Source organism: Spea bombifrons, chromosome 4, assembly GCF_027358695.1.
Source record: "Spea bombifrons isolate aSpeBom1 chromosome 4, aSpeBom1.2.pri, whole genome shotgun sequence".
Classification (NCBI taxonomy): domain Eukaryota; kingdom Metazoa; phylum Chordata; class Amphibia; order Anura; family Pelobatidae; genus Spea; species Spea bombifrons.
The window spans coordinates 49216743-49232641 of record NC_071090.1 but is presented as its reverse complement, the minus strand read 5'-3'; the positions used below and the strand labels follow the sequence as shown (position 1 = coordinate 49232641).

The window sequence follows — 15899 nt, the reverse complement described above, 5'->3', positions numbered from 1 at the left end:
TTCTTAAATAAGAATGGAAAAAGATGCATAAATGGTAACAGTATTTTCATGCTTCACAAAAGTACTTACCAAAGGGTGGTGAGAATTAGGTGAATGCTCACTGATTTAACTAAACTTTATAGAGGGCCAGACAAAGTCATCCTACAGCAGAAGCTGTTAAACTTACTTGCCGCCCCTTGCAATAGTGCATTTGCCCCCTTTCTCTACTCCGTTCCCCCTTTCCCTGTGCCAAGCAGGAGATGTGTTCAGACACGAGATACGCTTACCCCCTTATATGCTTATGCCCTTTTCCCACACCCCAGCTATTTTATTATTATTATTATTTTATATTAACGTACTCACAAATGACTTTAATATACATTGTGAATTGGTGAGACTGGGGCATTATACAGTATCTTTTAGTAAACTAAACTGTAAAATGTACAAAATGTGCAATTGCTTAAATTAGTTAACTGTATAAAAAAATCAGACTTGGAAGTGTTTTTTTCTTCTATTCTTACATATTCCTTATGTGTCTATAGGGCAGTGACAAATGGATAGCATGCTATTGAAAGTTAAACATTTATACTACCTTTAATAGATGGTTTGTGTACTGTTGGAATTCATAGCTGGAAGGAGCCAAGATGTTCTCAAGTCTTTCTGTTAAAGATGTTATCTACAGAAGGCAGCAATCTTGGTTTGCACAGGGTACAGATCATCCGGATTTTATTTAAATATCACTAGTAAATAAATAAATAATTTAGTATCCCCATAGGCAGCCAATCCTCCAAAATGGCGTACTGATGGAAACGAATACACAACTTCTTAAAGTACCTTCTGATATGTGTTACTTTTGTACTGCATGTCTGCAAGATGGGGATTATATCTGAATGTATTGTAGCATAACTAACCTTCTGTAAAACAACGTGTACCATAAATGCTTTACACCATCTGACATATCAAACAAATGCTGTGAACTGCAGCTCTGTAGCCCCGTTGTGATCTAACGTTTCATGCCACTGATGGGACACACAGCTAGTTATGTAGGGTTTTGCCACCAGCTGCCACTGAGCTAAGTGTGCCAAAGTGTAAGTAGTAGTTTAAGCGGAAGGGGACATAAATAAATGTAAATACTCTAATATAAGAAGGCTTTCATATTTATAGGGAATACAAGATCGTTCTGATTAAACAAAGCTTCTATGTTAACAAATAAACACTTTGAGAGGGACTTGTTCATCAGGTGTATAGGTTTATCCATTGCGTGCATATGTGATTATATAAAACCCTATCTTTTTCATTATTATTATATCAATGAAACTCATCCAGACTCACAGCATTGTGATATTAAAGAGTTGTATGCAGTAGATGCATTCTTGTAAAATATGTATGTATATCTATATACCAAATACATTTTGCTAATCATATATGGCGTTTTGTGTTTGCGGATAACAAAAGTCACATAACTTGCTTGTTTTGGGGGACACTGCATCCCATTCTCATTTATATCCAAGAGGTTCCTCGGCCACTCCGCATGGTTCTTTGTCAGGTTATTGAAAGCGAACTGGTGAGGACTTTGGCTAATATGTACTGGCCCTGTGTTAACAGCCACCTTAATTACCAAATTAGATCATAAGTCAGGGGAAACGTCTTAAACCATCTTTGTAGATGGCCATTGTATGCAGATGGAATATGAATCCTTGCACAGAATCCATGTCCTGATGTGAAAAAAAACATAAGTATTGTCTGGAAGGGTCTCCAGAATGCCATACATTTCCAAAACATATTGAAGAACTTACTTGTTGTTCCCGTTGCTTTACCTTGTGTATAGTGGCATTAAGATTGTAACTGATTTGTGGAAAGTAATTCAAGCCAGCTTTTACTAGCATGTTTCTTCATCTGTTCTCCTTGTTACTAACGAAAGTCTATTTTTCCCCAAGAAAAAATGAAAGAAAGCCTGAGTAAATCTACTTAATTATCTGCCCATTGCAAGTGGTAGAATTAGAGAGCTTCAAACTGAAAGGGCCAATTGATTCCTAGGTAAATAAGATCAGTTTCACTAATTACTCTTGGCAGTCGTCTTTGTAACAAGACTACCTAATTACCACTATACATGCAAGAACCAGCTGAATTTTATATATAAGGACCACAATTTATTTTATTTTTTTTTGAGTGGAAGAGGGAAATTTTAGCTACACTAAGGCAACATGTACTAATAATATAACAATACAATGTTTACGTCTTCTTTGGAAGTAAACAAGAATAATTACGGATGTTGTTCTTCCGAATGCTTTGAGATAAACACTAATCTAGCAGACATAACTTAGGAGGCCCCACGCAGTAGAGTAGGACTTGGCATTTCCGAGAGCACTGGTTTGACTATCCAAGTGGAAAGCATACACAAAACATACGTGGCTTTTGGTAACATAGCTGTTGCATTCCAGTACTGTTTTGATGAACAATGTGTTTCTGCGCCAGCCAGGATGATATCATTGCTTAACCTATTGCCATTTCTTGAAATTGATGTTCGTAGGTGCAGTTTTAGGACACATGTTTTGAAAGGACCTTAAAGCATTACCGCAGTTAACCGCGTATTCAACCAGCAGTGGGTATAAACCCCCGATACCGCCGTGTAGAGAGCACGCTGGGAGATCTGGCACGCTAACAGAGGTTTCAAATCTTTAATATTTTTCACTTTTGCAAAACCCCTTTAGCATATATCAAATTAAATGTCGTCTGCCCGAAACAGGATTCATGTATAAACAGATCCAGGGAAGGACTAGATTTGAAAATGTGGTTTCAAAAAGAATGTGAGCTATTGCTAAGGCTGCGATTTTCTGTTCTTTCCATTGAATTGCGAGTAATCGCCAAAGCCCTTTGTGGGATACTTTTATTGTTCTGAATAAAATGGGAATAATAATTTTATAATTTGTGGCATATGCCTCTGCCGTACTGTGAAAGTCTTTAAAGGATTTGGTATTTATCAGAGCATGTCTGAAAATTTATATTTGACAACTAGTATTCCTAAAGACAGCAAATTGTGTCTATATGTATATATATGTATGTATGTGTGTGTATGTATGTGTGTGTATGTGTATATATATATATATATATATATATATATATATCTATATGTGTGTATATATATATATATATATATATATATATATATATATGTGTGTGTGTGTATGTGTATATATATGTATATATAGATATACACACATATACTCCCTAAAAGAACTAGGAGCCTATTACAGTGGCAGGGGATTACATTGAAATACAAATGTATATAATGGATTAACATACAAGTCAAATGTAAACCAGGAGTTTGCTTTTTCTTCTTGTGTTGAATGGATTTCCTGCATGCTTTACAAAGGAATGTGGTGCAAATCATAACTAAAGCACCATGCAATGTAAAATATCCCCTTGACGTAGATAAGAACAGTTTTAATAATCAAGTCTACCAGTCTTTTGCCTTATAAGGCTCCTATTTAACATCCAAATCCGAGGACTGTTCTTCAAATAAACATTTAAGGAATGCGTCTTTCTTTTCTGTTTTGCCTTTACTTAAAAAGCAAGCGGTAGCCTTTTTTCCCCCCCTTTGAGCGGTTAGTTTAATGATTTACCATAATTCACCATTATGAAGATTAGTGCGTCTGTTACAGTTTGTACCTTGTGCGCATTACATCTGTTGTTGTATCCTATACGTCAGAGACTGCCATCCCATTACAGTCATGGCTTAGGGTAATAGCTGCTGTAGGCCAGCAATGACTTCTTGAGCCATGCCAGACCCAGTATTTGTCTACAACATGAGAAAATGCTGTACAGATGATTGTAAGCTCAGTTGGCTTTGCTCTGGCTTGGGAGAGAGCGTGTGTTGAATTCCTATTAGAACAGTATGGATCTTTCTGCGGTTGTGATCCTGTTACTAAGGGAGACTGTGGTGTAGTTGTCACCAGACATTTAATGTAGTAGGCATGGATTTTCAGCTTCAGTCTATGTAAATGAGAAAGATTAGATACACTATGATGAGTGCTAATTAGGCATTGTGAAATGCCTAATACAGCCATTGATATGCATATTAGCTAGGCATGAGCCATTGCATCTCTTTAACCCACTATGCGTTAAAGGGACAAGCTTTAAATTATTTGTCTAGATTTAATACTTTTCAAATGTTATTGATAAGTGACCATAACATCAGAAAGCCTGCATACAGTACTGGTGGCAATAATGTTCTAACGTCTAATGGATGTAAAAGCTTGAGACTAAAGAACGAGTCATGAGACTGCTACCTCTATGTGCATGTGTTATCATAATATGTCCTGTGTAGATGTAAAAATAGTATTTTTACATCTCTTCATTAACCAGGTAAATTAGTCATTTAGCCTGTGATTGTTATAAAGCACGGAACCGGCACATTCCTAAAGCAGTTGCCATGGTTCTCAAACGTTGTCATTATCAAAGTATTTCCCAAAGACTAACAGCTTGCAAAATCCTTACTTTCAGATTATATATATATATATATATATATATATATATATATATATATAATTTTTTATTAATTGCAGTAAAACAAAGAATAACAAATAAACCTAAAATTCTTGGTTAATCATGCTTGCCTTTTGTAGTGTTACAATAGTTGATTGGTTCCAAAGGACATTAGTCTCAGACAGTATTATGATGTAGGACATGAAAAATAGACCTGCTACGTAAAGTTTATTTTGGCAAAGCGTAGAGATTCCTGGACTTACTGTGAAGTCTCCGTGAAATGCACATCCCGTGTGACCTAAGATGTCAGTGACTTGAGAAACTTGCAGGAGGTCACCACATGTTTACAGAAGAACCACTGGCTCTGCAGACTGCTGAGACATTTTTCTTGATTTTAATGTGTAATTATTCTGTTCCAAGTGACTGGGCAAATTAACCCCTTTTGTGCACTTCAGTTTCTGAAGTGGTGAAAAACCAGCGGCCCTCTTGCAATCCATTGTATGGATACTTTTGTTCAAAAGCAGCCAGACTGAGGAGACAATGTTTGCTAATTTACATCTTAAACAAAAGGACAATCACGATGGGACCAAAGGGAGATTATGTGGAACTTCTGTTTACCTTCCAAAAGAAACTGGTTTGGATATGTCACGAATTGTAGGTCTAACAGGTTGCAATACATTTGTGTTTACTCGTTTACCTAATCGTAACAGGATTGGGTAGCCAAGTTGGTTCTAGATCTCAATTTTAGATATTTATCTTCCCTTTTCTTGTCCCTTTAAAATATTCCATACTATTCAATTGTGGCCTTAGCTCATACATAACCCCCTCACTGTTTATAGATGGCTAAGATTATGACAACTGATTTCCTATTGAATCTAAAGCAGTAGTTTCCATGTTAGGAAATTTGGGAGCACAATAGCAGAAGTGCTCTGACTATATCTGATCAATCCCTTTCTAAGCATGCACTGCCTTGCTGCAGTCTATACTTTGCAACACCTTTTTCCTTTTTGAGCATTGTGGCCACCATTGATTTGGTACCTAAAACCTGATACTATATAATACAGCTAAAAAACAAAACAAAAAGATTTACTGTGATCTTACTATGATCAAGTAAAAGCCCCATCTTTAAATAATATTTACAACACTTTTAATGCCTAAAAGATTAACCTGAGTCATACATTTTTATATAATATATATATTATATAATTTTTATATATAAGTTAGCATTAGTAAATGTCAGTGAAATATCCTTTCTATGGTATAATTCCCAGTACAGCACCGACCCTGCAGTGTAGTGCAATTAATATGTGTATGAAGTTGAACTGGTTTTGGGCAAGTCTGCCGGATAAACCTTTTGTCGTGGACATTCATACCTTTTTTTTTTTTTTTCCGCATTTTCTTAAAAACTATTCTGCTACTCATATTATCGTATTGTTTCACTCCACATGGTTTTCTAACTAGCTGTTACTGGTTTATGAAATCTGTGGATCTCTGGTAACGTCCGTTGGTCTTCATGCATCTCCTTTGCTCGGGCAATCCAGTTGGTTTCTGAATCGTATCTACTGATCATTGTGCTCTGTCATACACGATTCCGAGACTGTGAACTACAATAGCTTTGGCCTGCTAAAATGTGGCATAACTTGTATCCTTGGTTATCTTTATGGTAGACATCATGGAAGGCATGTGAAAGAAAAACATTTCGATATAGGGAGGCTACACTACAATCACTTAATTCCGTGGAATTTTCCTCTATTTACTCTTGTGGTTTCAGATGTGTTTTATTATTATTATTATTATTATTTTCCGTATCAGTACATCAGGAAATGCTCAGAGATGTGGTTTCTCTGAATGTTTTGTTACCTGGGAATCATCACCTAATGGTTGACAAATAATAGCGTGTTCTTTGTGTTAAAATACCTTAAGGAACCTTATTCACACAGGTGTGCATGTGACAACGAATTTCTTTCATAATATTGCCAAACACTATTTGTATGTTAGTCATATCTGTTTATCAAGGAACTGACGGAGCAACTACTGTATGAAAAATACTATTTCCCCCTAATCTGTCCCTGAGAAGTATTAGGTGTACAAAAAGAAAACATGATTCAAAGTTTATTCTTTGCTCTAACATTCTATTAAGAAATGTTTTCTTATTCTTATGGTACTTTTTTCTCTCCCAATCAAAATACTTTTAGCTTCCTGGAACTATGTACTGTGGTTGTTTTATGATACAGTGGTAACATTCATTAGAATGTCCATTATATAACAAAATAGCTATATTTTGGCACCATAATGTATAATTTAACTTTTTTTTATCTGCACAGAGTCCTGATGAATATGATGATGATGAAGCAGGGCAGAAAGAACAAAAAAGAGAAAATGCACTTACCCAGCAAAACACTGTACAGAATGAGTCTTTTAACATCGACCCAAGTGATTCCTATTTGCAACAGGTGAGATCATTCACATTGTGTTCAACCAATTTTATGAGGCCTCTATTAATAGATGTGAGTTAATAGGTTACACACACATATACACACACACATACATGGCCATGTAAAAATGCATGGCTTGCTCCTGTTTCTCGGTTAGTATGGTCATGCTTTACAAGCACCGTTCCTAATATTATTTAGAGGCCAAGCTCATTTCAAAATGTGGTGGGATTATTTTTGTGTTGGACTCAGAACTATCTCAGAAAAACTATTACTTATAATAAACTATGAGTACCACATTGTCCTACTATTTCCAAGCATTTTGGTTGTGTTAAATATATATGTGTGTGTGTGTGTGTGTGTGTGTGTGTATATGTATGTATATATGTATGTGTATATATATATATATATATATATATATATATATATATATATATATATATATATATATATATATATACACATACACACACACACACACACACACACACACACACATACACAGTGGGTCACCAGAGTAAAATATAGTATTCAGACTTATTTTTCTGATTTATTTTTTGTCTCGATTATATGTACTTTTTTGTAAACCTGTTAGCTGTACTGTGATTTTAATTCTCAACAAGCGCAAAAGGTTAGACAGTTTTCCTTATTGTTCTTCTTTAAAGTATTAATGATTTTGGAATTCAAATAATTGTGAAATATGCGAGTCTTATTTTGTTTTGCTGCGATTACTGACTTGATTAGACCTTAAGAGCGCACAATGAATCCCTTCAGCTTTTTCTTTTTTGTGCACAAGCCAACAAAACTTTGGAGGTCGTTCTAGTGTTTTATTAGAATACAAAATAGATTAGTTAGCTTTGATGCTGAGGCAATAATCACAATCCAATATCTCTGGAGCCTAAAACAAAATATGTATACGCACCGTTGCTGAAAGAATGTTTCAAACTTAGGAAGGATCTGCTTTTTTTCTGTGCGTACAGTTGGTTATGACGAGTGCAACAGGTTTCCTTAAAAGTATTTTTTTTTCTTTCCGTAAACATTTTGAGATGAGAACTTTCTTTTTCTGTTTTACTGACACTTTTGTGTAGACGCTTATCAATGTGTTCTATGTAACAGCGGAATGAATTATGTTACTGTTACAAACACCAATCCAAGTATGGTTTCATTAATATCTGTTTCTACAGAGTCTGTATTTTTAATGAAACCTCATTAAAACTCATTTGCTGAGATTTTTCTTGAGCTCAGTTAACATTTGTGTAAATGTGACAGTGACTTCAATTGATGAAATTCCACAAACCTGATGTAGCACGTGATTATCAGGTAGTAAACAAAAGACATGCCTTCTGCCAATCTCCCCTGCCAAGAACATGGAGGCCAACTGTCTACATTAGCATTATATATATATATATATATATATATATATATATATATAGTAATACTCCTGGGGCCTGCAATCTTCAACATATTCAGAATTAAATCAACACAGACGGCAGAAAATATAAACTCTTTCACTTGATCTGTAATTTTCGCTTAGTATGTTTATATTGGGAAGACTACTTTATGCAAACTGTTTAAAGCTGATGTATGTCCATACATTTTGTCATCCGTTGTGTGAAACAATCCTAGATTCTAGAACAAGTGAGAGTGAATGAAGAACTTTTAGTTTGTGAATTATTGTAATTGTATTGGAGATGTTTCATATTTAGGGACCATCTGCCTCATGGAAGGAGAATCTATTGAAAAAAAGGTGGCAGCGCTAGCATTATCTAATCAGGCAAGTAGATCTCCCTGCCAATACAGGGTAAATCAGGCTGTCACATGGTAGCCTGGGGTGCTTTCTGTCAGTAGGAGCCAGCATGACTTCTTCGAGTGAACAGAAATTGGTGCTAGAATGCCTGAACTGGAAGCATTGGAACCAGTGGGGATCTCTAATGACCCTTCCCCCACTGGCATTATGTGATCAGGAACACAGCGCTGTAGAGCATTGCTTCCTGATCACCGTTTGATCAGTACACCGTGAGATCCTAGAAAATGGCAAAAAGTGGTAGTTAGTTTGAAATAAGGGCACCCCGGTGTATATTTATTGAATATTTTCATCTTGAAACAGTTTAAATCACCATTTGACCTAGTGGATAGAACTGTTCAGTTTATGTTTAACACGCATGCTTCACTTTTTAGTGCTTTAGGATCATACTACAGGTGCTTGTTAAGGTACTTTGATTCTGTTGACTTGCCGTGGTTTTATGCGCAAGGCTCTTCATTACCTTTCAAATTGGTCTCTGTAGGTGAGCCTGGTAGATCATGCTTTTGGTGATTACTTGAAATGTTAAATTTTTTCCTTTCGGTGTCGTGTGTTTGGAGTATGCTAGGCAGTTGCTTAGACGCAATTACTGCTGTTCAATCAGTTATGTGTGCCTTACTGTTACAGCATGTAGTGTGTGGAACTCTTCCAGTTTAGGGAGGTAAACACTTCTGCTTATCACTGCTCTGATGTGATCTGCTTAGTGTCGTTTGCTATGTCATGATGTCAGATCCTGGAAGTAAGAGATAAAGGAACAGAACATAAGGAAACAGGGCAGAGATAACTAGAGTCCCCTTAGCTGCTTTCATTCCCACACACATAACAAATAGAATGGGCCAGAACATCTTCCCTGATTATATGTAATATATGACAAATAATGCATTTTCATATGCATAAAAAAAATACATACACTTGGCTTTCATGATCAGTCCCCCTTCGTTTAGTGATTGATTAGTTTTCTGATTTGGCTGATAATAAATGTAATTCTAGAATCATCAGAAGTAAACCAAATTACTGAATTGTGCTGGTATGGGGGACACACTCTCCATTATACCAACTTAGCATTCAGCAAAATTGCTCTTTCCAAGGTGCATCAGATTTCTGTGGTGGGAATTTTCATGATTCAGCAACTAACTCTCACAAGTAGCTCATTTGGAATATGTTATTATGGTTAATGGGGGTTTATGGTTTCATGTATTCTGTATTTCCATATTAATATTTATCAGTTTACATGCTGATGTAGAAATAGTTTAGCTGCTGGCCATGGAAAGATGAGTGTTTTAAAAGCTTATTTAAATCATAGAAGAAGACGGTATAATCGTAAAGGTGAAATTGCTGGGGGCATTCCAAGATGAATCCGTTTCTGTCGGATGGGGATGTGGTGTAAATTTGTAAAGATAGGTGTTGTGTTGAAATGTCTTTCTTTAGATGAGATGATTACCTGCCATATAGAGAGAAATAAAAATAAAGAATTTTATAGGAGCCAGATTCTTTTCAGAAGCCTTTACAATACAATTTAAAATTAACTAACTTCAACACACATTAAAACAAACCAGTAGAGAAGAAAATGAGAGCCCCGATCTTGTGAGCTTACAATCTATTGTACCCATATAGGTCCTTGTTAAACTGGATAGAAAGGCTACCACACTTAAATGTTGAGAGCCAAGGCTATATGTCACTTGAGATTTGTCTACCCATGTCTTCATGCGTATACCTGGGTAGAAATCTATTGCTATACATAGCCAAGATCCCATGATCTTGAACTAGTATCTCGTATTGTGTAAGGTAGCTAAGAAACATGGTGGATGGGTAATATTTCTTTATTATAGTTATCAAAAGCCTTTTAACTTGTCATTTACTTTCCCATGTTATACACCTTCACCTATAGACTATAATTGTGGGGTAAAAAATAGTTGAGGCAGACTGAAACGTGGGCAGTTTACTCATCAAAAAGGAATAGATGGTTTCTAATACTTTCTTTTTGAATTTTGCCATATAGGCAATAATATTAGAGGGGTCATTGATCAAAATAACTGGGTTTCAAGAGCCTCTTAGTCTGGTTATTAATATAAGTAAGGGAATAAAACACATTTTTGATAATCGGTCCTTCGGTTTGTATTTGAGCGTATGCAGGAGAACGCAAAGTTATGCAGGTCAGGCGATTTAGTTTCCATGCTGCTAATCTATTGCAGATAAATGTTTGGCTGCTCTCAAACTTGAGATGTAAGCCTGCCCCAACTATCTATGTTGTTTTGCCTTATAAAGTTATGGGAAACAAGTAAAGCATGACTTCATGTTTAGGTATTCTTATAACTTATTTTTATTTGTGTGTTTTTGTTTAGGAGACAATCAGGACTGTGCCAAACAGATATAAAAGGTAAGATCCTACTATGAAAAAAGGAAGAATTGAACATAGGAGGCTATAGTACTCCTTAAATATATCCATTGGACGTAACCTAAAACCATATGGATTGTTATGTGTGCGCGCGCGCATGGATGTGTACGTGTGCATGGATGTATGTTTACATACGTGTGCCGGAGTGTATGTTGGAGGGGGGGTAAGGGGCAAAGAACAGACAAGTTGTTTGGGAGCAATGATGGCACAAGGCAGTTGTAAAGGTGGGGGCCCCCAGGGCAATTTTCGGACCAGGCCCCTGTGGTCTCTAATTATGCCCCTGTGGTTATGTCTCACATGCATTACATCCAGACGGTAACGGCAGGGACACAAAGCTCAGTGCAGTCTTCTCAGGGATTAAGTGAATGGTTCACTGGCTTGGATAAAAATCAATGTATTTTATGTGTTCAATTAAAGTTCTAGATTAATCATAGATATAATCTGCTTGCCCTACATGTAGCCAGCAGGTGACTTACTAGCTCTTTTTAGCTACAACTTATCTAGTCAATGTTGCACAAGCTAAAGCGGATCAGTTATCGGGAATTTACCACCATTTCTTTACTTCCATCCTCTTTCTGAAATGCATTCCATTAACAGTGGCAACCTCTCCCATATTTAACAATATTTAAAAGCAGCGTGAGGTCCAGCAATATTTTGGATCACTAGAGTGCTTTAAAGGGGTAACGCACTGTTCAGGAAAATAAATGTTTAACCAAAGGTTAAAGAAGTAGGTGTTATGGCATTAAAGCTATTTTTTACTATTATTTTTTTTTTTTTTTTTTATATATATATACAAGTGAACATTTCTCAACCAGCATATTGTGTTCTTTTCAGTTTTATTGGCACAAACTATTTTTTAAGAATACTACTTTGGATATATTTAGCAAATACCAGAGCAAGAAAATGAACAATACTAACTAAATATGGTAAAACCGAGTTTCTTAAGTTCCTCCTGTCTTGATGTGTTTGGACGTCCCTCAATTATTGCGTTAGAACAGCGTTTATATACAACATTGCCTGCCAACTTGTGCTTTTGATTAGCACACAGCTAGCATTCTGTACGTGTATTCCCTAAACCTACAAACATTGTGTTTATATATTTGCTAAACATACAAATGTTGTATTTAAATGGTGTTTTACATTTTGTTTTAATATTTTTCTTGCTGTGTTTTTCTGTAGTTTGCTTGCTTGAGGCATTATAAATTGCAAAAGCGATGTTTTTTTGAGGCTGACTTCTTTCACGTATGTTGCTTTTTTTAAGCATATAGAATAATATTCAGGAATGTGCGTGACATGTGCCAACCACAGATTTTATTTTCAGCATCTGTACGAGCAGATTTCAAATATGAACACACAGGCTTCCTAGAAATAAAGTATATGATTAAACAATACAATTGATAATCAGTCTTGTGGTCTGCAGTATTGCGTAGCTAAAGCTTGAGAATGCTTGAAAGCTCAGTATAATCTTAACGGAGTATTGCATTTATACAGAATTAAATATTTTTTTTACAGAACAGGCATGAAATGCTGAGGCACAGTTCCTAGTAGCAGGCCATACTTTAGTGGATATGTTGCCATTGCTTTGTTCACTTAATTGTGTATCATCGATCATTTTTGAAGACCTATGCAGCTTCATATGATAGGTGCTGTGGTGGCACTCCAGTAATAAAAAGAACGCCTATTCGCCCATAATACAAAGAAACAGTCCAAGAAAAAAAGGTCCAAGGGCACTCTCCTTGTTGAAAGGCAACACTTAATTGCCAATTACTAACTCTCCTAAAAGTTCAATAATTTACATATGTAGAGTATTGCCAAACCCCGCTCCCCTACCTTTAGAAAGGGTCTTCACCCAGGTCAAACCCAGACAGTTCCTAGTGTGTGTGTGTGTGTGTGTGTGTGTGTGTTTTCCTGGTAATTTAACAATTGGCTGCTGCTTTATGACACCTTGATGTGAAGCCAAATATTTGACTGGCCAAGCTATATACACAGTATTTCATAGAGAAACTTTTATGATGAGAATAGCCAAAGACACTCTGTGAAAAGTCCAAACTGCAGTTTCCATCGTAGTCTTTTAACAAATTCTAGAAACAGATTTGAGCCACCCCATGTATGCGCTTTGGGATGCCTTTCTGTGGCGCTGGAGCCACCCCATGTATGCGCTTTGGGATGCCTTTCTGTGGCACTGCTGCTTATTTCTACCAAAAGTAAGCTTCTGGTGCCTCTCTGATGCACACAGCTTCAGTCATCTGAACTTTAAAGGAATTTGGAGGAAATGGGTTTTGAGCGGAGTTTTAAACTCATCAACAGTTAGATTTTCATTGTTTACATATATATGTATATATAGGAAATAGTTAAGCTAGTTGTTGAGTTGTAAGGTGGAGAAGGGGTAAATTATATCGCTGCCAAGATACCTGGCTATATAATCACCAATTAGAGATTGTATATTGCCCTTTGTGATAATATTGATTGTATAATAATTAGATCTAGGTGATATATTAAACCCTTTATAAAACATGTACGGGTTAAAGCTACTGTTTATACAACCTTTTGGGAGAAATGCCAGGCTCTCATCAAGCTCCTTGTAGCTTTAATTTGGTGACATTATTAGTATATTAGGCAAACGAGTGTATATGAAATGGATTGATAAACTAAACAGTACACTCTGTCTTTAACTGTGTGAAGGTTTGTTAGACTAAAATGAATTATGCTGGTGGATTAGGATATAGGACTGTGGTGAAGTTGGGACTTGGATAGTTGCCCTTCTACCCAGCCTCACGCCGTTCACAGTAGATGTCTCCATTCACAAGCATATTAAATGTATGTACTTTTTTCTACTAACTGTCCTTTCATATAAAACAGGTTAAGATTTTTCCGATTTCTTTCCAAACGGGTGCTAGCTAGAGACGAGTGAAACGTTGAAAAGCAGGCAATTTATTCTGCTTCCGTGGTAACTCCTGAGAAAGACTAGGTGACAGTAAACAGAACCTCCTCACATCGCTTCCAATGCTTATGCCACCAGAAACCAGAAATTTAAGGTTTTTTTTGCGAGGGAGTATCAAGACATGGAAAGTGCCATCCATTTTCAGGGAAGAGGTTTTCCCCCCTGGCGTTGGTAGCTATTTGGCTAGTAATACTAGTCACTCATTTTCTTTTCTTAGTAGAGATTATAGAAAAGGTGTGTTGAATTCATGATTGTATGTTAAGATGTAAACCGGATTTTATTTATTCACCACCTATACTGTTTTTATTCCTGCAGCACCAACACTTCCCCTGATGATGACGCCACAAATCGGTGTTCTCGATCAGACCGGTCAATGTATAATCGCTACAGTAAAGATACAAATGTGTCCGTAAACTCCGGGCAAGGGAGCTTGGAAAAGAAAATTGAAGAACTAGAAAGGGTAACTTACGGCTCTTTTCTGTGTTTATAGCAAAAGTCTGATAAACCGTTTTACTAACTGATTTTTGTTTTTTGTAGGAATTAGCAAAAGAGAAACAAGAAAATCTAAAGTTACTGAAGATAATGCAAGACAAAGAAGACTTAATTATGAAAATGAAAGAGGAAATTGACTTACTAAACAGAGTAAGAGTTTGTATTATTAGTTACATAGTAACATAGGGTGAAAAAAGACATGTGTCCATTAAGTTCAGCCTTTCCTATATCTGTTTATTTCTTGCTGTTGATCCAAAAGAAGGCAAAAAAACCCAGTTGTGGCTCTTTCCAATTTTGCAAACTAGGGGAAAAAATCCTTCTTGAGCCCAGAATGGCAGCCAGATCTCTCCTTGGATCAAGAAGTTGTTTCCCCATAATTTAAAAATTATATCCCTGAATATTATGTTTTTCCAAGTATCCATCCAGTTGCAGTTTAAACGTCTGTACAGACTCCGATAAAACTACCTCTGCAGGCAGAGAATTCCACATCCTTATTGTCCTTACTGGAAAAAAACCCCTTTCCTCTGCCTTAGACTAAATCTCCTTTCTTCCAGTCTAAATGCGTAACCACTTTATCGCATCAAGAATAATATGTGTATAGTAATAGTTGAGTATGCCATACACAATGTTTTCCTTTTTTTTTTTTTTCAAGCTATGCAAAAGAGTTGTGTAAAGTATGAAGAGTTCAATATGTATAAACAGAACAATTTAGTATGTTGTGGTTTGCAGACTGTGTAGCAATCACTCTGCTGTCATAACTAGCCTTTCATAGCTTTTAATTTGGCAAATTATCTTCTTTTTCCTATTTTGTTCCGAAGGATTTGGATGATCTAGAAGATGAAAATAAACAGCTAAAGCAAGAAAATAAGACCCTTCTAAAGGTTGTTGGCCAGCTAACAAGATAGAAGATCTACTGAATCCTCATCAGCAAAACACACTACTGATTTATTTTTATTACTATTATTGTTTTTGGGCTGGCAGGGTAGATGAGATGATCTAGTTTTAAGGAGGACATTGATGAAGTGGCATCTTGAATTATGAGTATTTGAGTGGACTAAAACGTTAGGAGGTAACATTTTGCACCAGCTTTTTGATGACAGGAATTTTTTATAACTGCAAACAGTATTGCCTGTAATAAAAAAATCCATGTATCAATTATTATTGGGGACGTCTTAGAAAAACAAACCCAAAGCAGCGGCGGATATGTGAAATACTAGTATATAATTTATTTTGCCTCACTAATGTATGGATAATGAGCAAGGGAAGACCACTAGCAACGTTATACATTGCACACGCAAGAATCAAAGTTCAGTCAACATAGCAAGATAAGAACAGCCATTAGACGAAGTTGCTACCAAGCATTTTAGATCTCCG

At 36.1% G+C, this 15899-nt stretch overlaps 1 protein-coding gene across 2 annotated transcripts in view; it reads left to right on the top strand.

Moving 5' to 3' along the window:
- Positions 1–15683, top strand: part of PAWR (pro-apoptotic WT1 regulator) — a 40192-nt gene extending 24509 nt beyond the window's left edge. For both annotated transcript variants that reach the window (XM_053462020.1, XM_053462021.1), the window contains exons 3-7: positions 6789–6917; positions 11040–11074; positions 14349–14493; positions 14571–14675; positions 15344–15683. In XM_053462020.1, the coding sequence (XP_053317995.1) occupies positions 6789–6917; positions 11040–11074; positions 14349–14493; positions 14571–14675; positions 15344–15430 (501 nt within the window). In that variant the 3' untranslated portion in view covers positions 15431–15683. The remainder of the gene's footprint in view (positions 1–6788; positions 6918–11039; positions 11075–14348; positions 14494–14570; positions 14676–15343) is intronic.
- Positions 15684–15899: the final 216 nt, after the last annotated feature.